General features: G+C 40.7%; 1 protein-coding gene across 3 annotated transcripts in view; it reads right to left on the reverse strand.

Annotated features, from left to right (window-relative positions):
- DTD1 (D-aminoacyl-tRNA deacylase 1) overlaps positions 1-21,055 on the reverse strand; it is a 209,639-nt gene extending 188,584 nt beyond the window's left edge. For 2 of the 3 annotated variants that reach the window (XR_009603703.3, XM_060611282.3), the window contains exons 1-3: positions 20,865-21,055; positions 16,279-16,369; positions 15,139-15,374 (exon numbers count right to left, since the gene is read on the reverse strand). Coding sequence is in view for 2 of the 3 variants with exons in the window: in XM_060611282.3 (XP_060467265.1) it covers positions 15,139-15,374; positions 16,279-16,369; positions 20,865-20,907 (370 nt within the window). In the remaining variant the exon portion in view is untranslated. The remainder of the gene's footprint in view (positions 1-15,138; positions 15,375-16,278; positions 16,370-20,864) is intronic. The other variant, XM_060611267.3, reaches the window with a different exon arrangement.

Below are 21,055 nucleotides of genomic sequence, written 5' to 3' on the forward strand. Positions count from 1 at the left end.
ACACACTACCAAAACTGAAACAGCAAGAAATAGAAAATCTGAACAGACCATAACCAGTAAAAAAAAAAAATGAGTGACCAAAAATCTGCCAAAAAAGAGAGTCCAGGGCCAGATGGCTTTCCAGGGGAATTCTACCAAACATTTAAGGAAGAGTTAAAGCCTATTCTCTTGAAGTGTTCCAAAAAACAGAAATGGAAGGACAGCTTCCAAACTCTTTCTATGAAGCCAGCATCACCTTGATTCCAAAACCAGACAGAGACCCCACTATAAAGGAGAACTGTAGACCAATTTCCCTGATGAACATGGATGCAAAAATCCTCAACAAGATACTAGCCAACCGGATCCAACAATACATTAAGAGAATTATTCACCACAACCAAGTGGGATTTATACCTGGGATGCAGGGCTGATTCAATATCCACTAAACAATTAACGTGATGTATCACATCAATAAAATAAAGGACAAGAACCACATGATCTTCTCAATAAATGCAGAGAAAGCATTTGACAAAATACAACATCCTTTCTTGATAAAACCCTCAAGAAAGTAGGGATAGAAGGATCATTCCTCAAGATCATAAAAGCCATACATGAGAGATCCACCGCTAATATCCTCAATGGGGAAAAACTGAGAGCTTTCCCCCCTAAGGTCAGGAACATAACAGGGATGTCCACTCTCACCGCTGTTATTCAACATAGTATTGGAAGTCCTAGCTTCAGCAATCAGACAACAAAAAGGAATAAAAGGTATCCAAATCAGCAAGGAGGTAGTCAAACTTCACTCTTCGCACACGACATGATACTCTAATGGAAAACCCAAAAGATTCCACCTAAAAACTGCTGGAACTGATTCATGAATTTAGCAAAGTAGCAGGTTATAAAGTCAATGCACAGAAATAGGTTGCATTCCTATACCCCAACAATGAAGCAACAGAAAGAGAAATTAAGGAATCAATCCCATTTACAATTTCACCAAAAACCATAAAATACCTAGGAATGAATCTAACCAAAGAGGTGAAAAATCTGTACACTGAAAACTATAGAAAGCTTATGAAAGAAATTGAAGAAGACACAAAAGAGGAAAAATATTCCATGATCCTGAATAGGAAGAACAAATATTGTTAAGATGTCAATATTACCCAAAGCAATCTACATATTCAATGCAATCCCTATCAAAATAACACTAGCATTCTTCACAGAGCTAGAATAATCCTAAAATTTGTATGGAACCAGAAAAGACCCTGAATAGCCAAAGCGATCTTGAAAAAGAAAACTAAAGCTGGAGGCATCACAATCCCGGACTTCAAGATGTATTACAAAACTGTAATCATCAAGACAGCATGGCTGGCACAAAAACAGACACTCAGAGCAGTGGAACAGAATAGAGAACCCAGAAATGGACCCACAAACGTATGGCCAACTAATCTTCGACAAAGCAGGAAAGAATATCCAATGGAATAAAAACAGTCTCTACAGCAAATGGTGCTGGGAAAACTGGACAGCGACATGCAAAAGAATGAACCTGGACCACTTTCTTACACTAGACACAAAAATAAACTCAAAATGAAGGACCTAAATGTTACAACAGGAAGTCATCAAAATCCTCAAGGAGAAAGCAGGCAAAAACCTCTTTGACCTCGGCCACAGCAACTTCTTACTCAACATGTCTCTGGAGGCAAGGGAAACAAAAGCAAAAATGAACTACTGGGACCTCATCAAAATAAAAATCTTCTGCACAGCAAAGGAAACAATCAGCAAAACTAAAAGGCAACCGACAGAATGGGAGAAGATATTTGGAAATGACATATCAGATAAAAGGGTTAGTATCCAAAATCTATAAAGAACTTATCAAACTCAACACCCAAAAAGCAAATAATACAGTGATGAAATGGGCAAAAGACATGAAAAGACACTTCTCCAAAGAAAACATCCAGATGGACAACCAACACATGAAAAAATGCTCAACATCATTCATCATCAGGGAAATACAAATCAAAACCACAACGAGATACCACCTCACACCTGTCAGATGCCTAACATTAACAACCCAGGAAACAACAGATGTTGGCGAGGATGTGCAGAAAGAGGATCTCTTTTGCACTGCTGGAATGCAAACTGGTGCAGCCATGCTGGAAAACAGTATGGAGGTTCCTCAAAAAATTAAAAATAGAACTACCCTATGATCCAGCAAATGCACTACTAGGTATTTATCCAAGTGACAGAGATGTGCTGTTTCAAAGGGGCACATGCACCCCAATGTTTATAGCAGCACTATCAACAGTAGCCAAAGTATGGAAAGACTACACTGCCCATATGGAAAATGTCCACTGACCAATGAATGGATAAAGAATACGTGGTATATATACGTACATATGTATATATACACATATGCATATACATACATATGCATTATATGTATATGTATACATATGTACATATACACATACATATATACATTTATACATACATGTGTACATGCATACATATGTACATACACATATATACGTATATATGTATGCTGCACACACACACACATATACACACAATGGAATACTACCAGGTGATGAAAAAGAATGAAATCTTTCCATTTGCAACAACGTCGATGGAACTAGAGAGTATTATGCTAAGCAAAGTAATTCAGTCAGAGAAAGAGATCATATTTTTTCACCATATGTGGAATCAAGAAACACAACAGATAACAGAGGGGAAAGGAAGGAAAAATAAAGGATTTTTTAAAACAGAGAGGGAGGCAAACCATAAGAGACTCTCAAATACAGAGAACAAACTGAGGGTTGCTGGAGGGGAGGTGGGTAGAGGAATGTGTTAAATGGGTGATGAGCATTGAGGAGGGCACTTTTTGGGATGAGCACTGGGTATCATACGTAAGAGATAAATCACTGGGTCTACTCCTGAAACCAAGATTACACTGTATGTTAATGAAATTGAATTTAAGTTTTAAAAAATAATAATGGTGAGTTGAAAGATACCGAAAATTTGTTCTTATAAGCAATAGATACTCTTACTGCTTCAGACAGAAAACTGGTTGATATAAAATCAAAAGGACATCATGATGATGTGGTAGTTAGTTAAGAGCAGGAATCTATAACTCAACTGCTTGGCTTGAATTCTAGCTTTGTCATTTGTGATTTTTGACCTCTCTGTGCCTCAGCTTTCTCATCTGCAACACAGGGATAACACTGTAGGGTTTTCATGAGGACTGAATGCAGTAACAGACTACAACCTAAAGCATAGTAAGTGCTACATGAATGTTGGCTATTGTAGTTTGTGGAGTTCCAGGGAAATTCCAAGCTCTGACAGAGCCATGGAAGAATTATTTGAAAAGTTAAATGAAAATACTGAAAAGACAAGCTATCATCTGAGGAAAGTGTTCTATGTTGGAAAAAAAGTATTTTAGAGGCAAACATCTTAGAAATTATGTATATCCAACTAAGAAAAATCAGTAACAATTATAAAGCAACAAATGATTGATAATTGGTTGGAAAGAAAAGAGAGGAAGAAGAGGAGAAGAAAAAGGAGGAAAAGAATAGGTTGCCAGGGAAAGTTTTTCTGTTATTTATCATTCGAGAATTTCAGAGGCATTCATAAACACCAAAATCAGAAATAAATAATGTTGGAAAAGACAACTTTAATTTTTAATACTGTTAAAAGGTGCTTAGACAATGAAGTTCTTTGTTTCTGGAAAGAGATTCCCAATGAAGAGATATCTTTTGTTTAAACTTCACTGGACACTTCCTTTTCTATATAAGGTCTTTGGGATCTTACAGATAGATATTTTATATTTTTTCATATATATGATTTATTACATATGTGATACATACATAAAGAAGTATAATAAAAAATGAACATGTATGGAACTGTCATCCACTTAACAGTTGGAATTGTATCTATACGTGCCCTTTCCCTAGCTCATTCATTCCCTAGCTTCTTTATCAATATACTGTTTAGCTGTTCTTATTTTTAAGCATTTTTTTTAAATGTTATCATGCTGTATGTATTATTCTATGACTTATTGTTCTCATTTAGCATTCAAGTATTCATCTATAATGATACATGAATGGTAACTTCATTTATTTTCACCTACATTGAAAAGATATTCCACAAGTAATCATGTTCCTGTCAATGGCATTTTGATTGTTTCAGATTTTTTGCTCTTACAAACAGTGCTACTTGGAACATTCTTGCATTTGTCTTTTTTTTCTAGCTTTATCAATCTATAATTGACAAATAAAAATTGTATGTATTTATGGTTAAAAAAAAAAAAAGTAAAGAAATAGGCAGAAGACACAAATACACGTTTTACCAAAGAAGACATCCAGATTGCTAACAGACACATGAAACAATGTTCAACATCACTTACCATCAGGGAAATACAAATCAAAACCACAATGAGGTACCACCTCACATCTGTCAGAATGGCTAAAATGAACAACACAAGAAATAGGTGTGGGCAAAGACACAGAGAATGGGGAACCCTCTGACACTGCTGGTGGGAATGCAAACTGGTGCAGCCACTCTGGAAAACAGTGTGGAGGTTCCTCAAAGTTAAAAACAGAACTACCCTACAACCCAGCACTATTAAGTATTCACCCAAACGATACAGATTCGAAGGGGTACCTGCATCTCAATGGTTATAGCAGCATTATCCACAAGAGCCAAATTATGGAAAGAGCCCAAATGTCTACTGACTGATGAATAGATACAGACAATGTAGTATACACAAAGACACACACACACATACACACACCACTCATATACACAAAATGGAATATTACTCAGCCATCAAAAAGAATGAAATATTGGGGCGCCTGGGTGACTCAGTCGGTTAAGAGTCTGACTTCAGCTCAGGTCATGATCTCACAGTTTTTGAGTTCGAGCCCTGCTTCGGGCTCTGTGCTGACAGCTCTGAGCCTGGAGCCTACTTCAAAATCTATGACTCCCTCTCTTTCTGCCCCTCCACCGCTCATGCTCTGTCTCTGTCTCTCAAAAAATAAATAAACATTAAAAAATTTTTTTAAAAAATGAAATCTTGGGGCGCCTGGGTGGCTCAGTCCGTTGAGCGGCCGACTTCGGCTCAGGTCATGATCTCACGGTCCGTGAGTTCAAGCCCCGCGTTGGGATCTGTGCTGACAGCTCGGAGCCTGGAGCCTGGAGCCTGTTTCAGATTCTGTGTCTCCCTCTCTCTGACCCTCCCCCGTTCATGCTCTGTCTCTCTCTATCTCAAAAATAAATAAAGCGTTAAAAAAAAAATTAAAAAAAAAAAAAATGAAATCTTGCCATTTGCAATGACGTGGACTGAACTAGAGTGTATTGTATCACATGAAATAAGTACCTATGATTTCACTCATATGTGGAGTTTAAGAAACAAGCAGATGAACACATGGGAAGGGGAAGGGAAAAAAGATAGAGGGTGCCTGGGTGGTTCAGTCGGTTGAGTGTCCCACTCTTGATTTCAGCTCAGGTCATGATTCCAGGGTCATGGGATTTAGCTCTGCACTGCAAGTGGAGCTTGCTTAAGATTCTCCCTCTCTCCCTCTTCTCCTCTCCCCAGCTCCAGCCCTCTCTCTCTCTAAAACTTAAAAAAAATAATAATAATATTTTATCAAAAAAAAGAGAGAGAGAGAAAGAAAAATGCAAATCAAAACCACAGTGATGCACTTCACACCCAGTAGGATGCCTATAATCATTAAAAAAAAAAAAAAAAAAGGAAGTAACACATGTTGGCAAAGATGCAGAGAAATCAGAACCCTCACTGCTGGTGGGAATGCAAAATGTCACTGTGGTAAACAATTTGGCAGTGCCTCACTAAACTAAACAGAATTACTGTATGATCCAGCAATTCCACGTCTGAGTATATAACCAACAAAATGGAAAGTGAGTGTTCAAACAAAAAGTTGTACACGAGTTTACAGCAGCCCTATTCACAACAGCTAAAAGGTTGGGAACAAGCTAGGTGTCCAACAATGAATGCACAGATAAACAAAACATGATATATTCATGCAATGGAATATTCTTCATGCAAAGAAATGAAGTACTGATAAATGTTACAATGTATGCATACAGACACGCACAATGTATGTTCAAAGGATGAACCTTGAATACATTATGCTAAGACAAAGAAGCCAGACACAAAAGGCTGCATATTGTATGGTTCCATTTGTATGAAACATCCAGATGAGGCAAATCCATAGAGACCAAAAGCAGATTCATGGTTTCTAGGCCTAGGAGTGGGGGAGAATGGGGAGTGATTGGTTAATGGGTACAGGGTCTCCTTATTTAGGGTGATGAAAATGTTTTGAAACTAGACAGTGGTGATGGTTGCACAACACTGTGAATACACTATCACTGAACTCTATGCTTTAAAATGCTTCATTTCATGTTACGTGTATTTTACCACAATAAAAAAAAAATAAGTTAATTTTAGAAAGAAGAATACTGAAAATAAAAAATAAGTGACTGATTTAAAGCTCAAATGACAAGCTAAACTCCAGACTGGACACAGTCAAAGAAAAATTAGTAAACTGGAGGATCCCCTCAGGGCACAACAAAGAGAGAGAAAGCAACTGAGATACCATATCATGTACACTATTCATTTGTTTTATAGACCCTTTGCATAAAATATAAAGAGGGCCAACTAATGTATCAACATTTCTGAATTTGTAGACCCCAAATCAATACGGTTTTAAAATATTCCTATTTTAAACGTCACTGCACAAGAAAAAGGGGCTGACCCCTCAATTCACGACAAAAGTATGAAGAGGGCTCAGGAATTGAAATAAAAGGGGTAAAGGGGAATAAAGACAGGTGGGAGAAGGAGCCCAGAGAGGAAGCAGCTGAATGGGACAGCAGAGCCACTGCCTGTCCTCATCACCCTGGGCCCAGGGACGCTCGTCACACAAAATAACTGAGTGCCTACAGTGTATAAGGCACTCTGCCATTATGCAGGGTACTGGACCACCACCACAATGATGACACTGGTTTTAAGGGGGCCCCAGACAGTTAGGTAGGGGAAGGAGAACTGGTAAAAGTAGGCTGTTGTTCACCTTGGAAAATCAACTAAGCCAATCAAGGAATCATGAAAAGCTAGGATTTAAAAACAAAAACGGATATGGTTTTGCCATTTGGGCAAACGGAATGTAAACTGTAGCCACAGAGATGATGCAGTTAGTCTAAGTCTGAGACCTAAAAGAGACAGGCAGAAATAAATAGGGAAGCTGGTTAGCCAATCACTGAAGAGAATGAATGAAAAGGAAGGAGTGACAGAAAACTAACTGATTTGACCAACATCAGTCACACATATGCATCACACTTCACTAGAGCCATCGGCCTGTGTCGCCATCCACCAGTCTTGCCATTTATTTACTATTATTTTTTTAAGTTTATTTATTTACTTTGAGAGAGAGAGAGAGAGACAGAGCACATGAGCAGGGGAGGGGCGGAAAGAGGGGGGGGTGAGAGAGAATCCAAGCAGGCTCTCTCTGCACTACCAGCACAGAGCCCGACATGGGGCTCAAAACACGAACTGCGAGATCCTGACCTGAGCCAAAGTCAAGAGCCGGACACTTAACCGACTGAGCCACCCAGGCACCGCTTGCCATTTATCATCAATGAAGATGTGATCCCACGTTACGATTTCCTAAATTTACATCAACAGTAATGCCTCTGGCATCACAGCCCTTGCCAAAGTATACAAAACAGGCTTCCACTGAAAGCTCACTCAGGCTGCTAACGTGCTTTATGCAGTAAAAAGAGTAGAAAATTAAACAAATCTATAAACTAAATTAAACAATAACCACAAGCAAACACTAGATGTGGGCTTCCTCCTCCTGTGCTTTCTCTTTGCATTACGAACCTTTAGGAGACCTGGACATAATGGATGCCCCACGGAGTGAACAGAGCTGAGGCAATCACAAAGCTGCTGCACTCCTGAAATGTCGTTCAACGTTTTTCTAGCCCTTTGCAGCCCACAACAGATCAGTCCCCACAGAGAATACACAGGTAGCTCTTTTTAATGTCATGGCAGCTTTGGATTTGCTCAACGAAGCCTGCAGGTGATTGCTTTCCTAGGCCCATTACAAATGTCTCAGAGTTGGAACAAGAAACAGAGATCTTGAGAGCAGAGATCTCTCTTTTCAATTATTCCATTTTGGTATAACACTTACTTTTTCCTAACTATAAAAGCAATGCATGCTCAATACTCAACTTTAGGAGCATTTAATGCCTCCCACTGAACATTACTTTCAGCGCCCATCTGAAGGATGGGGATTCCCAAGGGGCTGCTGAGGGGCACATTTGAAACCAGTTTCCTGGGTCCACTCAATCAGTCTGAGTGTCCAATAAAGCACCCTTAACCTCTGGCTCATCCTGCAGTAGAGGGCAAAAACTGATGAATGTATGCATTAGGTTTATCACCCCTAAAGCAATTACTGGAAGAAAAGCCAGAGAACAGGAAAAACCCTTTGAAAGCACCAGAGTTATGAACTGTGCAGGATTAAAAATGGCCACAAACTCTGACATTCCTTCTATTGCAAGGTGGGTCTACATCCCTCTCCTGGAATCTGGATGGGCTATGAGACTGCTTTAGCCAATAGCATATGGCAGAACTGATGCTGCACCCCTTTCCGGGCCTGGCCTCAGGGGGCTGGCACTTTCTTCTCCTGCCTGTTGAAACACCTGTTCCTGAGTGCTTGTAGTGGGAGAAGCCAGCTACAGTGTTAGAAATCCAATCACCCTGGGGCGCCTGGATGGCTCAGTTGGTTGAGCATCCAACTCTTGACTTTGGCTCAAGTCATGATCTCACAGTTCGTGAGTTCAAGCCCCCTGTACATCTCTGTGCTGACAGTGCAGAGCTTGCTTAGGATTCTCCCTCTCTCCTTCTCTCTGCCCCTCCCCTGCTTGCTCGCGTGCACTCTCTCTCAAAAAAAGTAAAGAAAGAAAGAAAGAAAGAAAGAAAGAAAGAAAGAAAGAAAGAAAAAGAAAGAAAGAAAACTACCCTGTGACTACCAGGCTATGAGAAGCCCAAGTGATGGGGGGAGACCCTGGAGGATAAGATAAGGTGGGAGGAGGGGAGGAGCAAGATGCACACAGGCCATCTTAGAAGTAGATACCCCAGCCCCAGCTAATATTAAATGGATCAGAGACAAGTGCCCAGCCAAGCCCCCCCTCAATTCCTGACCCACAAAAGGAAAACAGAATGGTTATTTTTAAGCCACTGAATTTTGGGGTGGTGTGTTATGCAGCAATAGCTAACAGGAGCAAAAGGCAAGGTAGGCAAGTTCTTGAGAAGAGGAGATGCCCTCACAAAGCCAAAGGGTCAGGCGGCCAGCCAAATGAGAGCAGAGTGGGGGTGTGCCACAGCAAAAGCAAAGAGGGTTCCAAACAGACTACACCCAAACAGGCCAAAGGTGCTGAGAATTCTGGTCATGTAGGTGTGTGGGTCAGCCTGGTTTTCAAGGACCAACTCAAGGCCAACTGGGGCAGAGCAGGCCTCAAAGAGCCATTTGGGGTAATTATGCCACTAGCCCCTCCCTCCCAGGTGCCCAGAAAAGAGACACAGGTGAAAAGGACACCCTCATTAATTGCGCACACATCTATGACAGTCCCCTCTCCATCCCCTCTATCCCCACTGCTAGGACTGCCTACTCCTCTTGCCCACACCCCTTCTATTTATCCCACCTCCCCACGGCTACCAAAAAAGCAACTGAAGGACATACAATGGCACTTTCAGTAGCCTTCCAAGAGCCACTTCTTCCATCCCCCTTCCCAAGAGCCCCAGACCTCCACTGTGACTCCGGTGGTCCTCAGGAAGTCAACTCCATAGGCCACGAAACACATGACCTAAGCTGAGCCATGCAGTCCATCCCATACTGGTTCAGAGTTGACATACAACCTACGCTGGCCCAAAGTGACCTTCAGGACTTCTGCTTGACATGAAGAGACAAAGGCTCGTTCTCCTTGGGATGGTAAGTTGTGAAGACTGCAATCATCATGGCCATCCTGCAGAAGGCCAGCCTAAAGACAAGGCTAACACACATGGGAGAAAGCAGGGCTCAGCGAATCCCAGAGAAACAGTCACAGCAATGACAGAAGGAATGCAGTGCAAGCTGAACCTGAACTCATCATATCTCTGCATTCTTCAGTCATATAGCAATAAACCCTGTTTCATTTAAGTCTGGCAGGGGTCCAAGTGGGTGGGGGTCCAAGTGGAAGAGGCTGGTGAGGAAATGCCTGAAAGCACATGAGCACTGGGTGTGAGCACTGGGTGGGAGGGACAATCTTCCCTCTATTCAATCCTTAAAAAGTAAGAGAAACAATAAAATTTAAAATAAAGTTCAATCACTGAAGAGGAAGGGAGTGAAAATAAATGCTAAATCTAACTAAATCAACAGCCAACACATGAAAGCAACCTAAGTGTCTACTGATAGATGAAAGCATAAAAAAGATGTGGTCTGGGGAGGGGGGCGGCGGGGGGGGGCTTGGGTGGCTCAGTTGGTTGAGCCTCTGACTCTTGATTTCAGCTCAGGTCATGATCCCAGGGTCGTGGGATCGAGCCCTGCATCAGGCTCCATGCTGAGCGTGGAGTCTGCTCTAGATTCTCTCTCTCCCTCTGCCCCTCCCCTGCTCGTATGCTCTCTCTGAAAAAAAAAAAAAAAAAAAAAAATTAAGAATAATAATAACAAAACCATTTTAAAAAAGGATGTGATATATATACACAATAGAATACTATTCAGCCATAAGAAAAGAAGGAAATCCTTCCATTTGCAAGAACATGGATGGACATTAAGGGCTTTCAATCAGACAGAAAAAGACAAATACTATACAATCTCACTTATACATGGAATCTAAAAAACCAATCTCATGGATACAGAGAACAGATTGGTGGTTGCCAGAGGCAGGGGGTGGAGAGTGGGTAAAATGGATGAAGCTGGTCAAAAGGTTCAAACTTCCAATTGTAAGATAAATAAATTCTGGGATATAAGATATGGCATAATGACCAAAGTTAACAATACTGTATCACATATTTGAAAGTTGCTAGGAGAGTAGATCTTAAAAGTTCTCATCACAGGGGCGCCTGGGTGGCTGGTTAAGCATCCAACTCTTGACCTTGGCTCAGGTCATGATCTCACAGTTCGTGAGTTCAAACCCCAAGTTGGGCTCTGTACTGACAGTACTGAGCCTGCCTGCGATTCTCTCTCCTTCTTCTCCTACTGACGCTCCCACCACCCCCCTCAAAAATAAATAAATAAACTTTGTTCTGGTTGAATTACTTATTTTTGAGAGAGAGCATGCACGCATGTGTGCAAGCGGCAGGGGGGGGGGGGGGGGGGAGAGGGAGGGAGAGAGAGAGAGAAAATGAATGAATGAATATCCCAAGCAGGTTCCACGCAGTCAGTGCAGACCCCAACATAGGGCTCGATCTCACAAATCATTAGATCATGACCTGAGGGGAAATCAAATGCGACACTTAACTGACTGAGCCACCCAGGTAACCCAAATAAATAAAGCTAAAAAAAAAAAAAAGTTCTTATCACAAGAAAAGTAAAACTGTAACTATGTGAGATGATGAACATTAACTGAACTAACATTAGTGATCATTTCACAATATACCCACATATCAAATCATCATGTGGTACAACTAAAACTAATGCTAAAACTAACATATGTCAATTGTATCTCAGTAAAACTAGAAAAAAATTTTAATTTTTTCCAAAAAACAAATTAAACTACTTTAAGTCTTAAAATTGCTGAAGTGGCCCTGAGAATCCTAAAATAAAGAAAATATAGGGGCGCCTGGGTGGCTTAGTCGGATAAGCATCCGACTTCAGCTCAGGTCATGATCTCACGGTTTGTGGGTTTCAGCCCCACATCAGGCTCTGCACTGATAGCTCAGAGCCTGGAGCCTGCTTCAGATTCTGTGTCTCACCTCTCTCTCTCCCCTCCCCCACTTGTGCTCTCTTTATTTTAAATAAAATAAACTTTAAAAGAAAAAAAAGAAATAAAATGTATTCATTAGCAATTTGTTTGTGTTCCAACATCCCTTCAGCTCTCGGGGGGGGGGGGGGGGGGGCTCTCCATATTGGAGCTGGAAGCCAAAAACTCAAAATTAACCAAAACATAGCAAGTGTGTACAACATGCTCTCTGCATCTTGTTCCATCAAAGACCACAAAAGAGATAAAAAGCTGAAAGAACAAGAGAGACCCTACTGATATCACTGTAGTTGTTTCTGAAAGCCCAAAGGACTTGGAAATAAATTGATTAAAACTTTTTGTATAAATCACATCAATTTTTCATCAAAACAATCAGATATATCATATCCCCACAAACTTAAACTGTGACCCATTATAAAATTATATTGTTAACAGTACACTGCTTCAGGCACTTCACAGAATTACCTGGACAAAATACACATCATTTCAAAAAGTAAAAGGCACATGGGTACCTGGGTGGCTCAGTTGGTTAAGTGCCCAACTCTTGATTTCAGCTCAAGGTCATAATCTCACAGTTCATGAGTTCGAGCCCCACATCAGCTCCATGCTGACAGTGCAGAGCCTGCTTTGGATTCTCTCTCTCCCTGTCTTTCTGCCCCTCTCCGACTCATGCAGTGCTCATGTGCCCTCTGTCTCTCTCAAAATAAATAAGTAAACTTTATTTAAAAAGTAACAGGAACACAAAACACCTAATACTACACAAAACACTCCTCTTTAAGGACTCAGGTGAATGCTCATTTGTTTTCACTTGGGCATTCCTTAACAAGCACCAGTGTTCCGCCACCTAAAATGCCTTCACTTACACTCTTATGGTATTCCTTGTGCTCGTCCTTTCAAGGGACTTCAGAGTGTTCCAAAATTTGTCTGAGATTACTCAGCAATGGGATGATTCTACAAATACCAATCAGAGGAGACAATGATGACACCATTTAATCCCCAGCTCAGCAAAGAAAAATAATTATTCAGAAGACTTAACTACTGAATTTTGGAAGAAATATGTTTGCAGCAAGGCCATGCAGAAGGAACCCCGTTGACACAGGGTGGGAGAAAACACTGGAGACATCCATGACCAGACTTGTGAATGGAGCTCTAAACTTGAATTATTTCCAGAAGAGGCAAATACAATTCCGTTCAACCAGGACCCAAGTAAAGAGTGGGATTTAAGGCAGGGATGTCCTGATCATGGCAAAGAGACACCTTACACAAGTGAGAAATAAGATAAAAGGAAATGCCAAAGAGGAATAGGAATATCACTCTTCTAAACGTAAGTAATCTGATGAGCTGATAATCCTCAATGTGGGGCTTTGCTACAGAGCTTCAAAATTAGGCAGTAACTTTTCTTACTTAAGGTTGAAAACAGATACAATAAATAAGGGATCAGGGTTTGTTTCTTCCAGAGAAAGTCAAAGTATAGGAGATACCACAGAGTTAACTGTTAACAACTCTTAGATGTCTATAAAAGGGTATGATGGCAGCAAAAGAAACTGTAATTAGATATTGAGACATTCTTAGGAAAGTCTCACACTGAGATGTATTACCAAAGGAGGCTAAACATTCTAATAACTGAAGAAAAAGACAAAACATGATGGTATTAAATGCAATCTGCCCTCCAGAAACCTGAAAACAGACTAGAAATGAATGGTCCCCTTTTTAAAAAGACACATAATTTCAGATTCATAATTCTCCCGTAAACCAAGACCACTAGAGCAAGGCATTTTCTAGACTAAATCTCAAACTAGGTTGGCATTCCTTCCAATAAACAGTTAAGTAAAGACCTAAACCTTCACTATCCAATATGATAGCCATTACACACACACAGCTATTGGGTACTTGAAATGCGGCTGGTCCAAATTTAGATGGGCTATATGTATAAACTACACACCAGATTTAGATGACTTTAGCACAAAAAAAAGAATGAAAATTATCTCAATAACTTTTTATATTGATTAAAAGGTGAAATCATACTATTTTGGATATACTGAGTTAAATAAAATATACTTTTAAAATTAATTCCAGGGGCGCCTGGGTGGTTCAGTCAGTTAAGCATCTGACTCTTGACATCAGCTTAGGTCATGATCTCCCGGTTCGTGATTTCAAGTCCCACATTGGACTCTGCGCTGACAAGTGTGGAGCCTGCTTGGGATTCTCTTCTTCTCTCTCTGCCCCTTCCCTGCTCATGTTCTTTCTCTCTCTCTCTCTCTCTCTCTCTCAAAATAAGTAAATAAACTTTTAAATAAGTAAATAAAACTAAATAAAATTAATTTCACTTGTTTCTTTTTACTTTTTTTTAATATGGCTACTAGAAATTTAAAATGACACGTGGCTATAGGGCGCCTGGGTGGCTCAGTCAGTTAATCGTCTGACTTCGGCTCGGGTCATGATCTCACAGTTCAGGGATTTGAGTCCCACATGGGGCTCTATGCTGACAGCTCAGAGTCTGGAGCTTGCTTCAGATTCTGTGTCTCTGTCTCTCCCTGCTTCTCCCTCACTCATGCTCTGTCTTTCTCTCTTTCTTTCTCTCTCTCTCTCTCTCTCTCTCAAAAATAAATTTAAAAAATTTTTAAATAAAATGCCACTTGACTCACATTTGTACCTGCATTGTCTTCTCTGTCAGATATCATAAGCAAGCAACATTAAACACCACTATATCAAACACACTTCTGGGTTGCTAAATATTTCAAATGTGAACAGAAGAATGAAAAAGGGTGGGGTGCCTGGGTGACTCAGCTGGTGAAGCGTTGCCTCTTGATTTTGGCTCAGGTCATGATCTCACGGTTCGTGGAATCACGTCCCAAATGGGGCTCTGCGCTGACAGCAAGGAGCCTGCTTGGAATTCTCTCTCTCCCTCTCTCTGCCCCTCCCTCACACATGCAGGCACTCACAGTCTCTCTCTCCCAAAATAAATAAATAAACATTAAAAAAATAAAGAATGAAAAAGAGTAAACAGTATCCGTGGCATTCAGAGAACTCCTACCACAACAGCAGTAGCAGCAGCCACTACGTTGTTTTAAGTGATAAGCACAAACAACAAACTTTCTGGAAAAAGAGATGCCATAATCGCAGATTCTCTTTTCGACCTGCCTAGAAGTATGCCAGAGACTCTCCTCTTGGGCAGCTCACCCTTCTGCCTACCTTTGATGAGCTCCGGCCTGTAGGTCTTGCGCAGCTGCTCCAGGAAGCTGTTGTAGAAGCTTTCTGCCTGCTCTGTGGGCATTGCCAGGTGAAAGTCAGGCTTGTTCCCCTTGAGCACGCACTGGAGGGTGAACTGGCTGATGCACAGCACCTCATACTGTTTGTCCATCACACTCTTCGACCAGTGTTTCCCACTCTCATCCTCAAACACACGCAGGTTTAAAATCTTTCTGACCCTAAGCAGGAAAACAGTGGTTAGAGAAACCTGAAGAATCATAAGCTCCCAACACACTCCATACCCCCAAAGTGTCACCTGTTGAAAAAGAACATAATGACAAACTCCTCTACCTCAGTAAAAAGAGCACCAGCTTCCAAGTCAGGTAGCCTAGATGATTTTTTTTTTTAATTTTTTTCTAATGTTTATTTATTTTCGAGAGATAGAGAGACAGAGCATGAGCAGGGGAGGGGCAGAGAGAGAGACACAGAATCCGAAACAGGCTCCAGGCTCTGAGCTGTCAGCACAGAGCCTGACGTGGGGCTTGAACCCATCAACGGTGAGATCATGACCTGAGCCAAAGTCAAACACGTAACCAACTGAGCCACCCAGGCGCCCCAGGTAGCATAGATTCTAATTTGAATTCAGGCTTTTTGCTAAATACATGTTCATGATCTTAGGCAAGTCAGTGAATTATCAGAGCTCCAGACCCTATGTGTACGATGAACAACTGGACATTTTTTAAATGGATAAATGGTGCCCAGATCATACTGCTCAAACTGGAAACAGAAATCATTCATAAGAAAACAAGTTCCGTTTTGCATTAAGAGAATGGTTCATGGATATAGCAGCAAATAGGGACCGAGGCTGTTGGGTTCAGCTCTGCTGCTGACTTGGTGGGTATCATCTGACAAATTACTCTTCCTTGGCCCCCTCATCTGAAACACAGAGATAACCACATTAAATCAAACAGGACAGACAAAAAAAGTAACAGGGGCTCACTTCACAGAAACAAAATATCATGGAAGTTCCCAGTGTATGTATATACATAATTCAGATAGCTAGGCAGGTAGAAATACAGAGCTACAGATATATCCAGTACATATCCCATTCAAACAGAAATGACTTAGAAATCTGCCTCTTACATGTGCTCCAGTTCCTTCTGTGTATCTTCCAGAGAAATACCCAGCAACACACAGATTCCCCGTCCAATTGCACTTATTTGCTCTCCTCCAACTAGAAAGGAAACAAAAGTGGAAAGAAACTCAGAACCAAACAGGTGCCATGATGAACTTTTAAGTAACCACAAGAATGTTTAAACATCACACATACTTCTTAGAACTTCTTTGGTAAAGTCAGTGGGTATTGAAAAATGAGTTTCATAAATGCAGTAAGACTATCAAGATTTAGGTCCTTTCTGATTTTATATCTGGAATGAACGAGCTAACAACCATTAAGCTAACTTTTAGGGCCACATTTTCTTCTGTGTTACCTTGGGCAGGATACCTCAAACTTTCCATGATAGAGTTTGCCTATCTGTAAAAACACAAGAGTTTTCCTCCCCAGGGAATCCAGCCCAGCTGCACTAATTCTCTGAAAGGAGATGCTTGCTTTTCTTCAGAATTAGCAAATATGGTACATAATATACAGATAGTACAAAATAATAAACATTTATGTCAGAAAAAGAATTTTTCTACTTACTGCAAGAAGATAAATATATACACAAACCATAGTTTGAAAGTTAAGCTTCAAGTCAGCAAACTTCTATTATGTCCTAGTTTAGTACTCAAGTTTGTATTCTAAGCCAATGACCTCCAAATCCCTTTCAATCATGTACCTCATCCACAAAAAAACAAATCTCTAAACATATATTCCAAACATTTGTGCATGTATTTATAGTCAAATGCATAGCTCTACCACCATTAGGCAGTATCTCAGTGCTGGTTCAGTTCTTAAGCTAAGATCCATCATTGTTACAGTGAACCTAAATCCATATTTCAAATGTTAATCTTCATAACTGTCCATATTTTTGGCCAACTTTTTGCCAAATCTCATCATGTTACTGACATCTTGTTATTTTACCATCTATTAACCTAACATTCCAATCGGGAGAAGGGTCAACTCTGCCATTTTCTTGTTTGCGTCTGCTAGATAATATCTATAAATATATCTGAAAAGGCATCATAGACTGTAACATGTTATAATATCCAGCAAGTTAAGGAAAGAATGAGAAACCCCCCCCCCCTTCCTTCACCCTGACAAGGGATCACCTGCTATGCAGACCCCAGGGAAGCATCAGCATCAACCCATTCCAAACAAAGTATCAGTAAAGCTTAATTTCTCTTTTTATGCTAAAAAAATATTTTCTTCTGTGCTACTTTTCTTACAATGGACTATGAATGATTTACTGTCCTTTGAGCCAATGACTCAGAAGCTGAAACAGGAATAATCTACCTGAAATAAGCAGTAAACAACTGGGGTGGCTGGCTTGTTGCTTTAGAACACAATCAAGCTTTATTTGTGCTTTAAATAAATCAATATTATTTTCTTACAATATCAAAATATTTTTCAAATTTTCCCCATAGTATGTTTTAAAAGCTTAAAAAGAATGGTTATTGAGTTATATCCACCATTAAACTAATGCATACACAACATAGAAAATTTGGAAAATATAAGAAACAGGAAGGAAAAAAGAACACCCAAAGACAAGCGCTTCAATATTTCAATAATTTCCCTTTGATATTTTCTCTATTCATACGTTTTACTTTATATTTGTTTTCAATTACTGCAATAACATACATAAATTTTTGTGTTCCACCTTTTCTCTTAACATTGCATAAGGATTTTTTCACGTTATAAGATTTTCCTAAACATCTTTTAATAGTTGCATCCCATCAAGTGGAACAGTTGCATTCCATCCAATGGACCAACTAACTATCTCATTTGGCTGGATATATGGCTTGTTTCAAAATTCTCACTTCAGTAAATAACACTGTGGTGAAAATCTTTGAATACTAGACTTTACATTTTACAATTTAAAGCAGTTTTAGGTTCACAACAAAACTGAGCAAAGGTATAGAGATTCCCCTATACTCACTGCCCCCATAATGCATAGCTTCCCCATCGTCAACATCCCCCACCGAAGGGGAACATTCCTTACAATTGATGAACCTGCACTGGCACAACATTATCATTCAAAGTCCATAGTTTACATTAGGGTTCACTCTTGATGTGATATTCTATAGATTTGTTGGGCAAATATATAATGACATGTATCCACCTTACATTATCATAGAGTAGTTTCACTGCCCTGTAAGAATGCTCCATGCTCTGCTATTCATTCCTCTAAATCTTTTCCTATAATTAGGATTCTCTTCTTAGAATATTCTCAAAAGCAGAATCAGTATTTAAAGTGATTCAAATCACGATCTGAGGAGTTTCAACATTTTTATAATGTATTATTGCTTTAATAAGAAACAAATTATGCCCCAAAGCCTGTATATGACACAGTTAGCTGCTCTCTTATGCTAGAGTAGTTTTGCTCCCCACCTCCAGCGACAAGTAGAAGAACCAGAAGGTTCAAAAGGATCTTTTATTATAGGCAAATGGATTTTCAAGGGAAAAAAACTTGAGAATCGCCATTTTAGGCAACAGATCACAGGACTAGAAAAGACCTGAGATCTTTGGTCAATTTCCCATGTATACTGGCATCACCTCTGACCACTTCTTTGAGAAGAATTCACAACCTCTCAAATTAACTCATTCATTCAAACGCATTTCAGAACCTCTTCCCAACATGATTCTATTAAAATTTTAGCTGCTGAAGCTGAGGAATGGGACATGGTTACCACACTTTGCTGCCTGTGTAACCAAACAAATACATTTGAAGTGTTCCATAATAAAGCTTTTAAAATTAGATTATCACAATAACCATGCTAAGGCATCAAAATGTGCTTGACCAATCTCATTAAGTGAGCCTGCCATATAATAAAATATGAATCCTAACACTGTAGTCTGTCCCAACCATAAAATCAGAAGTGACATTTTAGAACCTCTGAAATAAAATGCCATTCATGTACAACCACATTTCAGTGAAGCCAGTCACATTCTAAAGGAATCAGAAAATGTCTTTCCATTACAATTGAACTAGAAGGCCTGCCTACCTTGAAGGTCCCTCCAGCACTGAGAAAGAATTCCATTTTATTCAAAACCTTCCCACAATTAATACCTGTATCTTTTTTTAATACCCTTAACTTGTTTAACAGGCAGGTTTGTTGGTTTTTAACAAGAGCATACAATTTAAATTGTAAATTAAAATCAAACAATTTAGCAAATCTCACAAAACACATGTTTTCAATATTCCAGATCAGCAGAATGAAGAGTTCAAGTAAGAGAAGATTAAAATTCTCCAAACTTCACTCATTGGTGATGACCATATGGAGTAGAATGTAAAATTTTGCTCAAAGAGGCAAAAAATCTTCTCATCTACTAATTTTCCCCGTTTCCGTGAATTTAAATATTAACTGAAATGCCAAAAAACCTTCGTTTTAAAATCCCATAAATCCCAATGCTATTCTGTTCCTTGCTATTTCAGGACCATATCCAAAACGAGTTAACAGAACAACTTAGAAATCACTAGGCAGGGTTGAAAAGTAGACCCTCTGATGTAAATATATGGTTTTCCTGGGTTTGGTTGTTTCTTTACGGGATTCTGTTCCTTCGTTTTTTTTAGATTTATACTTTTATGGACATAAGAACATGTACTTGGTGTAGACTCGGCTGGAAGAAAAGTCTATCTGGAAATACTTGGACTGAGACAATACTATAATTCTGCAAAAACAAAACAAAACAAACCGAAGTCTAGAAGACAATCTAAAATTAGTCATTAATTTTTTTTAACATCTTTTTAACTGGGTTTGTTTTTAAAACGACTACCTTATATACATTAATCATCTGCACCCCTGATGTTCAAACTAGACTACAGTAGATCCAGCGATGACTAATGGTCGGGTGGCTTGGTCCACAAGAAACTGGTGGCAAAGAGAAACATTTCATCCAAGATTCTTTAGATTCTGACCCCATCCCTGCAGGGTTAGGCGAGTGAGAGGTGTCCTCACGCGGGGAACATTCTGTCTTATGGGGCGCTGGTCACGTGTACATAACTGTCACAACTCAACCGTAAGAACAACTCTTCATATCTGTGCATTTTATTGGCAGTCAAGCTCCATAAACATTGGGACATTTAGACAATGGGCAAAAATAGGAAATTTAAAATAGAACATTATAAAGGGGAGGGGGAGGGGGTCCTTGCTCCGGAAATGCTGCCTACGTGTTGTTTGTGCAACATTCCACCGAAGAACGGGCCGCGGGGATGCTCGGAAATTCTGCCACCCGGTAGTCAGGACCAAAACAAACAAACAAACAAAAACAAAAAACAAAACAAACAAAAAACGGTAATAATAAGGCGCGTTTAGCGTGAACCCAAAACGGAGCCCTGCAGCCAGGGCCGCGCCGGGGCCCGCCGGGCACGTGGACGGCTCTGCAGCCGCGGCGACGCCCGGAGCCGGCCCGGGGACTTGGGGCTGCGGGGGCCGAGCTCGCCAGGGCCGCTGGCGGCTGGAAGGGCCCCGGGGACGGCGCGGGGGAGCCCTCGCGGGGGCGGCCGGGGACAGCCGGGAGCGGGGTCAGGGGTGGCTCCTCCCGGGCCCGGCCCCGGCCCCGCCCGACTGACCTGTGACGCTGGCCCGGGTGACGCGCTGCACCACGGCTTTCATGGCGGCGGTTGGGGCGAGTGGGGCGGCGCCGCGCTCCTTCCGGCCTCGCGACTCTGCGTGCGGCTCAGTGGCCGGCGCCCTCTGGGGGTGACACCAGGAAGCGCGCCGGACGGCCCAGTCAGACCCGGTTGGCGGCGGCCCTCCTACG

This window comes from Panthera onca, chromosome A3 (assembly GCF_046562875.1).
Source record: "Panthera onca isolate mPanOnc1 chromosome A3, mPanOnc1 haplotype 2, whole genome shotgun sequence".
In the NCBI taxonomy this organism is placed as follows: domain Eukaryota; kingdom Metazoa; phylum Chordata; class Mammalia; order Carnivora; family Felidae; genus Panthera; species Panthera onca.